Source organism: Lycium barbarum, chromosome 8 (genome assembly GCF_019175385.1).
Source record: "Lycium barbarum isolate Lr01 chromosome 8, ASM1917538v2, whole genome shotgun sequence".
NCBI classification, from domain to species: Eukaryota; Viridiplantae; Streptophyta; class Magnoliopsida; order Solanales; family Solanaceae; genus Lycium; species Lycium barbarum.
Genome location: NC_083344.1, coordinates 85065412 through 85079315, shown reverse-complemented (window position 1 = coordinate 85079315; position 13904 = coordinate 85065412). Strand labels below are relative to the sequence as shown.

The 13904-nt window shown below is 33.7% G+C and overlaps 1 protein-coding gene across 1 annotated transcript; it reads left to right on the top strand.

Annotated features, from left to right (window-relative positions):
* The first annotated feature begins 7003 nt into the window (after positions 1–7003).
* Positions 7004–12768, top strand: LOC132606260 (agamous-like MADS-box protein AGL12). Its single transcript, XM_060319676.1, has 7 exons — positions 7004–7356; positions 8702–8786; positions 10279–10340; positions 11264–11363; positions 11465–11506; positions 12274–12315; positions 12432–12768. Exons 1-7 carry the CDS (start codon positions 7175–7177, stop codon positions 12510–12512), a joined length of 594 nt encoding a protein of 197 aa, XP_060175659.1. The 5' UTR covers positions 7004–7174; the 3' UTR covers positions 12513–12768.
* Positions 12769–13904: the final 1136 nt, after the last annotated feature.

Below are 13904 nucleotides of genomic sequence, written 5' to 3'. Positions count from 1 at the left end.
GAGATGCGGCCGCATCTCCACTATGCGACGCCGCGTCACCACCGCAAGTCGGTGCGGGGTGCGAAGTTTCCACCTTTTTAAGTTCAAAATGATCCCAACTTCATTTCCACCTTTCCACATTTATTTCCCTACTTTTTTAGAGGCTTCCTAATATTTCTTGAAGGTTCCTACTCACTTCCCTCCTTTCCATATCATCCAAGGAGAGAATCAACATCAAAACTCAAAGGTGATCCAAGAAAGGTGATTGTTCTTGTTTTTCTTCAAAGCTGTGGTGAACTTAAACTTGGAGGGATTTGAGTGAGGTGAATTTCCTTGATAATAAGGTATGTTTTCCATCTTATTCTTATGGTTGAGTTGATGTAAAGGTTTAGTACTCCTTAGAGAGGAAAAGAATTAAAGTGGAGAAGCCATTAATGGTGTAATGAAGAAGATGACTATGAAGTGAATCAAAAAGGGGATTTGGGCTAAATTTGGGATTTAGTTGAGTATAATTCTTGATTGTGATATTATGGATATTGTTATTGTTGTTTGGGATTTGTTTCTTTATATGGTGGAAGTTGATGAAATAAGGGAAGTGCTGCCCAAATTTCGTTAGCTCTTAGTCGCTTTAGTTTGAACTTAAGCATGTTTTCGAGACTTAACCTTAGTGTAATTCCTCTTGTATGTAGACTTGGCGAATTTGGAAGGAGAACGTTAAGTGATTAAGGAGACGTTAAGGTATGTTAAGGCTAACCTTTCCTTCATTTTGGCATGATCTTATGATATAAACGAACAAACGAGTAAATGAGCTTCCATATTACTCTATTCTTAGAAGCACTAGGAGTGCTTCAGTCTTTGATGTTCCTATACCCCGTTTATGATTGTCCCCTTCTGTTCATGGGTCTTAAGATTTCTTAAATTGATGATGTTAGCTCGAAAGAATGTTCATCAGAGGTAGTACGACCTTATGTCACTCCTAGAGTTTTATGTATTCATTACATTTATGCATTGCATTCATATTCATATGCAAATTGACTCGTGACCATAAGGCGTTATATGTATATGGGGTAAGGGGAAAGGGATAGGCGTACCTGATCAGCTGGTGCACCATGATGATGATATATGGATCGGGCTGCACGTTCCGCAGCAATATATATATGATGATGATGATGATGATGATGGTCGCAGACAGACCAATGGGATATGAGATAATGGATCGGGCTGAACGTTCCTCAGCATTATGACTTATATTTATATACGAGCATGATTATCATTGAGAGCATGCATATCATACGCCCACAGAGGCATGGTCAGTTATACGGATTTATGCAAGTACTTTTAGATACTCATTCATACAAATGCATGCAGACAGTTAGTTTGGCTTTTGAGTTTCAGATCCCGTTCATGATTCTTATGCTTATGTTACTTTTATGCCTTACATACTCAGTATATTATCCGTACTGACTCCCCTATTGCTCGGAGGCTGCGTTCATGCCCGCAGGTTCTGATAGACGGACAGGTAGTCCAGCTTAGTAGGACCTCTACCCAGCGGTAGTCAGTGCGCTCCATTTGATCCAGAGCTATAGTCTATTTTGGTATGCCACTCTTTTGAAATGTATATGTACATGGTTATGACAGGGCCCTGTCTCGTCCATTCTACAGCTTTATTCCAGTAGAGGTCTATAGACAGTTGTACGTATTTGACAGATGATGTAGCCTTGTCGGCTTCTATTCTTTTATGTACAGTAGATGTGGCAGCCTAGTCGGATTGCATTGTTCTCTTAGCACACACATATATATATATATATATATATATATATATATATTATACAGAGTTCAGGATGTCATTCTTTCATGAGTCAGTATCAGTTTAGTTTGAGTTATGTATGGGCCTTGGTTGTTCAGAATTATCTAGATATGAGTATAGGGGTGTTTGGTCATTAGAGATCAGGTACTCGTCATGGCTCATTGGTTGGGTCGTGACAGGATTTTTGAATAAGTTCCAAGGTGCCTTTGGGGGGAGGGGGGGGGGTTAACAGCACTAAAAATATGAGAAGGGAGGGCAAGAAGGACATGTCTGATTAAAGTAGCTCTCCCTCCAGTGGAAAGAAATTTGGCATGCCATCCTCTAATCCTATTAGTGACTTTATTGACAATGTCAGAATAGTAGGACAGCTTATTTTTCCCTGTGATCAAAGGGCATCCAAGGTATTTGATGAGGAATTCCTGATATCTCATTCCAGTGATTCTTTTCAGCCTGTTAATAGTAATGAGACTAGCTTTGGATTTAAGGGAGAAGCTGCTCCTGCTCTTGTTCTTGTTGATCAGTTGTCCAGAAATTTATTCATACCTGTTAAGAGTATCCATAATCAATTCAACAGATCTTTTGCTACCATTACAGAAAATAATAGTATCATCAGCAAAGGTTAACTGATTGATTTTAGGATCATTGTTGCACATATAAAAGCCTTTGTAATCAGGACTATCATGAAGCTTATTAAGTATTTAAGAGAGAAGTTCAGCACTCAGAATGAAAAGGGATGGGGAAAGAGGGTCTCCTTGTCTTAAACCTCTAGAAGACTTAAAGAAACCATGTCTCCCTCCATTCACAACCACAGAATACCAATTGTTAGAAATATAGTTATAAATAATATTTACCCAATCCTCAGAGAAACCCAACCTCCTGAGAGCAAGACAGAGAAAGGTCCAAAAGACCCTATCATAAGCTTTGGTCATGTCAAACTTCATGACCACGTTGCCTCCTTTGTTAGATTTGTTTATGTCACTGATAATCTCTTGAGCAAGAAGAAAATTTTCAGTAACGACTCTACCTTTAACAAAGCCACTTTGGTTTTTGGAGATAATTCTAGGAAGATATAGCTTAACCTATTATTAAGAATTTTAGCAATAATCTTACTAGAAACATTACAAAGGCTAATAGGTCTCAAATCTGAGAAGGATTGGGGATGCTCAATTTTAGGAATTAGTACAAGACAAGTATGAATATAGAATTTTGGAAGGATATCACCTAAGAAAAACGCTGTTATAGCTCTGTGGAGGTCTAGAGCAATAATATCCCAAGAACTTTGATAGAAGAATCCACTAAGGCCATCAGGCCCTAGAGCACTGTCAGGATCAAGTGAGAAAACACAGTCTTTAATTTATTGAATGGAAGGGGTTGAGCTGAGCCTGTCATCATCTTCTTCTATATTGCATCTTGGAAGGAGATTGATTGGGCTATAGTCAGGGTTACCATTATCTTGAGAGAAAAGATTTTGGTAGTATCTAACAGCCTACAATTATATCGTTCCCTTCAAGCCATCGATCTTGCTCAGCCGTAATTTTCCCGATGTTCAATTTTTTTCCTTCTTTCTTTGATAGTGTTGTGGAAGTAGGCAGTATTGGCATCCCCTTCTTCTAGCCATTTTATTCTTGCTTTCTATCTAAGAATGGAATCTTGGAGTTTAAGGAATCTAGTAAATTCAGCCCTGCTTTTGGAAAGTTCTCTTCTGTTCTACTCAGTATTGTTGGTAACATTGTTTTCTTCCAACACTTTCGTCCTAGCTTCTAGCCTCTTGGGCTGTTCATAGATATCCCTAAAATCTTCCCTAGACCAAGAACTCAGGGCTTTGCAAGTCTTTTTTATCTTTTGGTGGAGGGTGTACATAGGATTACCAAAAACTTCTTCATACCAGATTTTCTGGACAGTCTCTTTGTACTCAGAGTGATTTGTCCGGATGTTTAAGAATCTAAAGTATTAAGTCTAAGGATATGTTGTTATTTATGCATATTTATTCGGGATTTTTGGTTTTGTGTCCTTTTTATACTCATTTTGTCTATTAATAAATAAGTTAGGGGTTAATGTCAAATCCCCTGTTACCACGAGAGGTGAATGCCCAAGTTGTTGGATTAATTTTACGAAATCAAATCGAAAGAACAAAAAGATTGAATTAAGTGTAATATTACAAATTAAATCCTTTTCGAATCATGGAATATTTCTTGAATTCCATCAATGGCTTCCCATTAAACGGTGTTCTAATATTCCAGCACAACTTGCATGGAGGTGCTGATAGTATTCATCTAGTGACCAATTTGTTTTAGTCTTTATTGAACGCTTCTTTCAACACCTCCTCACTAGACACCGAGGTTCTTTATTGTCTCAGCATATAAAAATGATCCACGATAGAAGTTCTCTATGCATTCCAACTTTAGTCCTTTGTTTTACATTATAGTACTATTTTAGCAATAGATTTTGGAATCAAAAGCTTTATATTAATTAATTATCAAAAATATAAATCACAAAAAGATCCTCCATTTGGGAATGAGATTCATTTTTATATCAGAATATACACGTGCCAAGTGCATAAACATTCTCCATGCAGCCAATGAAGATGTGAAGAGGAAGATCACATATTATCTTTTTGTCATTTTACATATTGTATTTTTTTTTCTTTATTGGGTGCCCATGTTTGATTTGACAAGATTCCATCCTTCATAATCAAGTGTTATGCATTTTTGCACCTTTTCTGACTTGACCATTTAATGGATTTGTTTATCATCAAAAGGTAAAAAGGGCACCGTTTGAAGCTTGATTCGAAAAAGTAACCAAAGGCATAAAAGCCTACTAGTAAACATTATGATCAGAAGGATGTGTTTTTTGGGGTGGGGAGAAGAGAGAAAGACATTGTTCTAGTTTAGAGATGAAAGTAAAAGGTCAGGAAACCCTAATAGCATACTTATAACTTAGTATATTATATTTTATATTTAAGAGAGGGGGGCAAAGTGTGAAGGCCATTGGTGGAAGTCATAAGTTGTCCTAGGAAATGTGATTCCGACATATTTGGGCAGCTCATTGGTTGATAAATAGTTGGGATGCACATGAAAAAGCAGTTGATGCTGACTAGGTTGAGCACTGACCCACACATAATTTTCTCCTATAATTTGGGTGGTCACTTGGATACTATCTAATAAAGCTTGGTGGTGGATTTTTGTTTTTCGTGTTTTCGAGCATATGATTTTTAGTACTGATGGGAGCTGCCAATTCTTTTCAATTATCACCACTAGTATTTTTTATTTTATTTTTTTGGAACCACCCAAATTCCAAAATGAAATCTTTGGGTGGGATATACATCGTCATTTTCAGTATTTTATTTATAAGATTGATTAGGTCATTCGGGAAAAATCATATCTTTTATAGATAAGCCTTCTTAGTTGTTGGACATGCGTTTGAAATCATGGTTTGAAATCATGGTTTCAAATCCCAAATCATCCAAAAAGGCATGATTTGAGGTTTGAAATCATGGTTTTAATTTTTTTAAATATAAAATTTAACTCATAAGTTTATATTTTGTAAAAAAAGATGTAGATATTTTTAACAATTACCCATCAATCATTTACCAATCTCATTAACTTCCACCAAATTTTATTTATGTCTACCAACCTTTTAATTTTGTAAAATTTGATCAATTGATGTTGTATTTTTAGAAAGGACTTCTAGTATTAATTTTGAACCGGTTGTTATGAATTAGCATATTAATTTTGTTATGAACTATGACTTACTCATTTGGTAAGATTGTATAAGAATTGAGAATGTTTTGATAGTTTTCACAACTTGGGGGTTTTTATTTCTATAAGAGAAAATACTCCTTAAAATATCCAAATTGCATGTCCAAACATGGTTTCAAACCATGATTTCAAACCATGTCCAAACGGCGCCTTAAAATATGAAATTTGTAATATTAAAAATAAGACAAGTTACCTTTTACAATATTTAAACATAATTTAATAGTATAAAAATTTCCTTATACTAATGATATATATACACATATACAAACCTTACCTCTTCACATCCTAAGTGACAATTGAACATACTCACTCCTTTACAATATGACGCATGAAAAAGAAGTGTACCTATCATGTCCAGATAGTTAGATCTATACTGATTTGGAGGACTCCTCCATGTATACTGATTTGAACATACATGGGAATGTTCAAATAGTGAAATTTGGAAGTAGTTCCATTTACTTTGACTATCCTACCAATCACCACTAATATTTACATAGAAATCTTGAGAATATTTTCAAGAATACAATAAAAAAGTTCGCTTAGTAGTCTTCTAAATCCTGAACAAAGGAAAACCCCACATGTCCATAGCAATTAATCCCTTAAGCTCAACTGGCATGTCTCTTCTCTTCTATCCTAGTGAGTTGACTTTATTATACAAGAATGAGGCAAAACACAAAGAGCATAGGTGAACCAGACCAAAATTGTCATAGATCAAGTTCAATTCTCTGTAGCTAAAATACCTCAATATTACCCTTCTAAACTTGGCATAATTTATTTAACGCACATCTAAACTTTTCATATATATCCTAAATACCTCTTATACTTGAGTATTTAGTAGCCTCGACCCCTGACCTATCTTACCAGACGGAGAAAACATCAATTCTCTTTACTTTGTACACTAGTAATATCTAATTAAATACATCAACAAATTATATATTCTGCTAGTATAGAACACCTTTGGATTAAGTTTTTCTTCGAGGAACAACTTGGTATTAATTTTTCTTGTTAATAAAAGAATCCGTACTTTAGAGGAAAGGGAAAGAACCCATGCTTCAAGAGAGGAAAAAAAGTGGGGGTTCGGTGGGTGGGTGGGTGGGTGTTCAAAATTTTACATTAGCCTCCAAACTACAATCTCTTATACCAAGCCAATAATCATGTGACACAACTATTTTCCGTACTAAAGATATCTGTTGTCTTTAAGCAACAAAATTAATAACATCAAGATTCACCAGGTGTTGTTAAGCGGTTGGCGACGAAATTGCTTAGGTATGCAATATGAAAAAATAGGATGTACAATAGTACTTACCATAGAGTAACATAATTAAGATTCGTAGTGATGTGGAAAGGTACTGAGTGCCAACTAAGTAGTGTTATTGTTTAATAGCTAGTGTGTGGAAAACAGCGGAAGAGAATTAAGAATCAAAATAGGATGTATAAAAGGGAAGAAAACATCAGAGAAGAAGAGGTGAAGTTGTGCTAAGCAACTAAACTAAGTAGATAATAACAAGAGTAGTGCAACAACCTCGAAGCTAGTTCAAACTAGTGGGAGGTTGTCTGCAAAGAAGCAGCCAACAACACTCAAAAAATACTTTTAGCTAATTTGTGATTGAATTCAGAAAGAAATTAAGAAATGGCTCGTGGAAAGGTACAAATGAAGAGGATAGAGAACCCGGTGCATCGACAGGTGACCTTCTGCAAACGCCGAGCAGGGCTTCTTAAGAAGGCGAAGGAGCTTTCCGTTTTGTGCGATGCTGAAATTGGCTTATTCATTTTCTCCGCTCATGGAAAGCTCTATGAACTCGCCACCAAAGGGTACACCTCTCTTTCTAGACATGATTTTTATGTTACGTACGTAGACGTATATATAAGTTTAACCATCGATAACGAATACTAAAACACACCTCAAAACTGACTATTATCGATAGCAACTGTTCCACTTGATACGTCGATAACAACTATTCTCTTTTCCTATCTGAACTATCATCATCTATGTATCAAAACACAACTCGAAGCTGATTACGCCAACTACCAGTTTTTACTCTTACCTGAACTATCACCATCTATGTATTAAAACATCCCTTGAAACTGACCAGGTCAACTATCAGTTGTTCCCCTTTTTCTACCTGAACTATCATCACCTATGTATTAAAACACCTTGAAACTGAGTAGGTCAACTATCGGTTCTTTCTTTTTCCTTTCTGAACTATCATCATCTATGTATTAACACTTCGAATTTAACTAAGCCAACTATCAGTTGTTCCCTTTTCCTATCTAAACTATTACCATCTACTCAACTATAGGTGTTTTTTAATATATAGATGGTGATAGTTCAGATAGAAAAATAGAACGGCTGATAGTTGGGGGAGTTCAAGTGTGTTTTTTACTATTATCTCTATTTTATAATTATCAGATTATCAATTAATGTTTATCGTAGAGATTTACCTATAATATTTACCTTGTAAGAAACCTAATTGTATAAATATGTATTTTGTGTCTTGCCTGTATTGGACTAAAAGTCATATACACATCATATAAGTTACTGTATCCGATATAGTTTCTCTGTTTAAGTACACGTGTAGTGCAGTAAGTGTGTTCAACCACTTTAATATAAATTGAATTCGCTTTAAACTCAGTACTGTCTCTCTAGTCTCTAAATTTTGTATTCGCTTTCTTTATGCATAGTGCAATATAACATATACATGTATGTGAATATCCTTATCATTCTCCAAAAATCACAACATGTACAACTACTAGTTGGCAACTAAAGAGTTTTATGAATCGAAACAAGTCCATGAATACTCAAATTCTTTCTATTGTCATTTCACAATGAAACGCAAAATTAAATATTAATTTATAAGACACTATTGAAAACATGCAAAATTTCCAAGAGATTTTTTGTCGAAAATGTGTTTGTCGCGAATTATTTTCCAGATTTTCGGTAGCGTTCTAATGGATTCGACCGTAGAAAATCATGCCTATTTCAGTATTGAGTAATTCAATATGCATGCATAACAAGATAATAAAAGTATTACTAGCTTATTGGTTTGCACTTTTATTATTTTTATATTATTCCTAAAATCTTACTGTAGCTCTTATCCTTTAGTTTTTAAGTTTTGTTTTTCTCTTAATTTCTCATTTTTGTGTTTTATGATGAAAGAACCATGCAAGGTCTGATTGAGAAGTACCTGAAGTCAACCAGGGGAGCTGAGGTGGCTGAGGAAGCCAAAGATAAACAAGCTCTGGTAAATCTTAAGAATAAAACTGTCATATTTATGATAACCCCCACAGCCCAATCCCAAAACCTGATCATGAAGGGGAAACTCTAAAAAAGATGTTAAATGTTTTGTTTTTCACTTTAGATGTTAAATGTTTTCTTTTTCACTTTTGTGGAGTTGATGTAGACGCTCTTTATTTTTCAGTGGATCATCTCTAATTCATGAAAAACAATAAGGGGCATATAAGAAAAAAGAATCAATGAGCAGATCAGTGAGTAATACTAGTTTGTAAGGATTTAAGTTAAATCCATACGATAAAGAAGCTCTTTTACTTTATTAGTTTAGTGTAACATGTTATAGGTGGTTAATTATTAAATTTTTTTTCTAGTTACCAATTTTTTTTATTTTTTTGTACATAAATTTTCTTATAACATAAGTATATTTTCTACTAATTTGAATGTGTAAATATTTTATACACGTCATGTCAGGCTAATTAAACTCTCGTTGTAATGTCAATTTTAGCATCAGATGCTGCTTCTAGTGATACACTTTTGCATTTTGACACATGGAAAGTGATTAGCAAAATAAGATATATATTCAGTCCAATGGGTGAAGATAACAATATTTAATTCAGGCATATACTCACTTTTAGGAGACAAAACTGCAGGGGATGCTTCATGCTTTGTGACTTCCTTGTGATTAATTGCATTATCACGTTAAGTGTCACGAACTGGAACCATGAAATTTAAAAAGCATATTAATCTTTTTGTAATAAGTGAGGATCCCTTCCTTTGTATTTCTTGCTTTTTGACTAGAAAACTATCTACTCATAAAGGTACCCTCCAGAAAAAGAAAAAAAAAGAAAATCTTGGTTTTGAGGAAAAAGAGAACAAAATAAATGGCTGTCGTTATTCACATTCTGCTTATATTCATTTTGTAAAGCTTAATATGCTTTAGAAAGTGTGACTAGAACTGTAAAAGTAGAGAAAGCTATCGTTCTAAAGCTTATATACTTCTTAATTATTCATTTTGTAAAGCTTAATATGCTTTAGAAAATGTGACTAGAACTGTAAAAGTAGAGAAAGCTATCGTTCTAAAGCTTATATTTACTTCTTACTTTTTCTGTTAGGGAAAATATCTTGGTAATAATTAAGAAAGGAGAACTGCAAGAGATGAGCCTAGTTGTGAAAATTCATGCATGTATACGCACACATATATATACTTTTTTGTTTTTCTGTTATTTGCTGCTGTAATTTTCATCAAGAAATTTCTGGTTTTTAAAATTTTTAATTGCTGGGCAATGAGAAATTAGCAAAAATAAGTAAAACTGAAAAGTCATGCACTTAACTTATGAACAGTACTACCTCGTCTAAATGAAAATTTGAATGCCATAAAGAATTTGTTTTTATGCTAAGGTGTACTGCTTTCTGGCGAAGTTGTATTAGAAATAAATATTCCATTCAAATAAGATGACAGTTTTTCTTATATGTTAGTAATGAATGAACAATATATTCTTTAGGACCCAAAAGAGGAGATCAACATGCTGAAGAATGAGATTGACGTACTCCAGAAAGGCTTAAGGTATATATGTTTATCATTCCTCAATCTAACTAATTTCTCTTTATAGATGACATTGAACGAAGTATCTCTACTAATTCCTAAAAGTTGTGTTACGAATTAAATATCTGTATTCTAGTACTAATTGAAATCTGCAGTTTTGTCTAAATTAATGCGTTTAGTATCAATGGTTTTACCTTTACAAAAAGTTCTAATGGGTGTTTGTGGGGAATGAATAGCATACCACCCTCTAGCCCTCTACCCTCAATCAATAGTCTCAAGTTCAAATCCTGAGAATATATGAAAAATGACCTTTTAAATTTTAATGGCATACCTAGCAAGTATCAAATGATTGAAATCAAATTTTATTATTTTATTCAGAAAAGATTCCTTGAAAGTCAAGTTGTATAGTTTCCGTCGTTGGGAGAAGTAGAACGAGTTAATTAGGAGGTCCAATTTACCCTAATAAATAGGTTGGTTTTTTCTTCGAGTTAATAGGCTAACTATCACTTGTTCCTTTTCTCAACATGAACTATCAACTAGTTGTATTTTAATACATAAATGGTGATAGTTCATGTAGAAAAAGGAAACGACGGGTAGTTAGAGCGTGAACAAAAAAATTATAGTTCAGGTATGATATTGACTAGTATCTATTTTCCTTCGAACTATCAATAACATCAAGCTAGTATGTGATCATGACAATGTATGCATATATCTTCTTTACTCTTCAATTAGTTCCTTAAAATTGTCTCAAAAAAATAAAAAAATAAAAAGAGAAGGGCGCATTTTGGGTTGAATTGAAATTGGTAATACTTTGATGACTGTATGTTGAAGTATAATTATAATTAATTAAGTGTTATTCAACTTATTAGTTCTTTCTCTTTGTTTTCTTAATCTTCTTCGTCAATAATGATATAAAGTTTAATTATCCAAAAATGTCTCCTTAGCTACATGTATGGGGGAGCCGCTGGAACAATGACACTGGATGAATTGCATTCACTTGAAAGGTACCTTGAAATTTGGATGTATCATATTCGTTCGGCAAAGGTAATAATTTCATGAAAACGCTAGTTATAAATCAACATTATCTAGTCTACTTTTATTTATGTGAATTGAGAGTTTTTTGATTTTCTAAAACTATCTTGCAGATGGATATCATGTTTCAAGAGATCCAGCTGCTGAAGAATAAGGTTAGGCAATATCCAGCTTTTATTACAGTGCATAATGTATCGGAAAAAAGTTTACTACTCCCACCGTCATGGCACCTTTCGGATTTCAAGATTCAAACGAGCTTTTCTTTGACCGTCATTTACTCATATGTTTTTTTAAATATTTTGAATTGTCAATTATGTAATATATAGTAAATTTTACCTAGTTTTCAAGCATGTAAATTTTATTTTAAAAAATTCATATCCAAATACACGGTCAAAACAGAAAGGTTTGACTTACGAAATCTTATCCTGTGCCACATAAATTGGGACAGAGAGAGTATTAGTATTATGTAACTTCTTAAAAAATTAAGAAGCTATTATGTTTTTTTCAAAATTATCCTCGTCTAATATAGGGTTAAACAAATTTCTAAGAACTCTTTAACATTTCTTTATATTTTCCTTTGCGTAGATTAAAGAGAAAGGATAAAAGGTCTTTTAGTCAAATAACCTTCTTAATTAACCTAGGGGTGTATCAATCCTTAAAAATCATTTATATAGGACGGGAAGGCGAAGACTACGAAAAACAAGTTTAAAAAGCCATTCCAAATGTAAATCATGATATGCTGAATAACTTGAGTTGTTATGCTACTTGAACGTGTAATTAGTGGAGTTTGTTTTTGTTCTAATATGAAATGAAATTTATGGGCTTAGCTAAACATATTATGGCTTAGTATTTAGTTGTCGCACTTGTTTCTTGCATCCTTCAATTAGTTTAATTACTAAAAATGTTATCACCTTTCTATCAGGAAGGGATACTGGAAGCTGCAAACAAATATTTACAGGATAAGGTAAGACAACAAAGATATTTGGAAATCCACATATTTGAATTTTTCTTTTTCTTTTTTCTAATTGATAATAGTCATCTTATAATTAAGCCTTTTTCTTTTCATTGGCTATTTTGCAGATAGATGAGCAATATACCGTGACTAACATGACTGACTTTCAATGCCCAATAACTGTACAAAATGAGATATTCCAGTTCTAACATATGCTCACTACATAAGCTATTCTTATAGTGAAGCATCTAGTTAATTTGGTAAGGAGATGTAATAATGATGATGGAGTAGTTTCACTTTTATCTGGAGTTTGAACTAGACATGAACATATAAGTATGTTTATTATGTTCAATTTAGGTCATATGATAGTGTGTGAGCCTCTTTAGTGTATTTTATGAAGTGTGGTGCTACTTATTATGTTGTCTAAAACTTCTAAGTGTGATTTATGAATGGATCATTTGCTAATGAGTGCTACCATAAATTCTTATTTTATTGATTATATGAACTTCTTATTTAATTTACAATAGTACTATTTCTGTTTTTACAACATATAGTGCTTGAGAATATTTTCGCGCAATTGCAATGTACCTAAATTCTTTCTTATCTGATTGAGAGCAAATAGGTTTATTTAATTTCACTATACTGTTCGGAAGATAGATTTTGGAGAAAAGTATTCTGTTTAATCATGAGAAAGAAGGAAATGTTATTGAAAAACTAGTGAATTTCTTACTTATTTTTTAGTGTTTGGTAAGTAAGTAAAAAAAAAAAAAAAAACTAAACCCAGAGCATTTTATATATGTAATCTAACAAAACACTATGGGGGTTGGGATGGGGTGCAGAGTGGGGGTTCGGGGCTGGCAGTGGAGGGAGGGATGGTCAAGGGGTGAGGGTTGGGGCGTTGGAAGGATGGAGAGAAGACAAAGAGCTTAGAATGCCACTTATTTTTCCTAGTTTCATTAGGGTCTTCATTTTTAAAGTACTTGTTTTCCTAGGACAAAATGTTTTTCAAAATATTTGACCAATCAAACATGAAAAAATTGAAAATCCTCCATTCCAAACACACCCTTTGTCTTACCTCAAATGTACGACAGATGACAAAAAGAAGCAGCTAGGAAGAAATATCCCATACAAAATCTACTTTCTTCTAAGCATATACAGATTAATTAGCTCATAAAAAAGTTAGCTTTGTCGTACATAATTTGGATGCTAGGTAGCGTCCATTTATCAAGTTGAATGAACCTTTATCTTGTGTTGGAAGCTCTTAAAGAGATAGATAACTGATGCGCCTTCCTCCAAGGTTGTAGCCAGACCAAGAAATATGTAACTTTATTTGCTTCTCTAAAGCAATGAGTAATACTGATGAAGAATTTTCTTGATTCAGGGTCTTTACAATTTCTTCACTTTTAACCCTCAATTTCTGGTTGGTGGTCTTATTATTTAGCATATTACTGATGAGCAATAAATCTAACTCCAGAATGAAGTTGTTATATCTATGGATCATACACCTCTTGTCACGACTCAAATTACTAGGCTGTGAAGGAACCAACTCTCACCAAGTCGGTAAGCCATCCCCAACCCGTTAAACAATTTAATAAGGAATT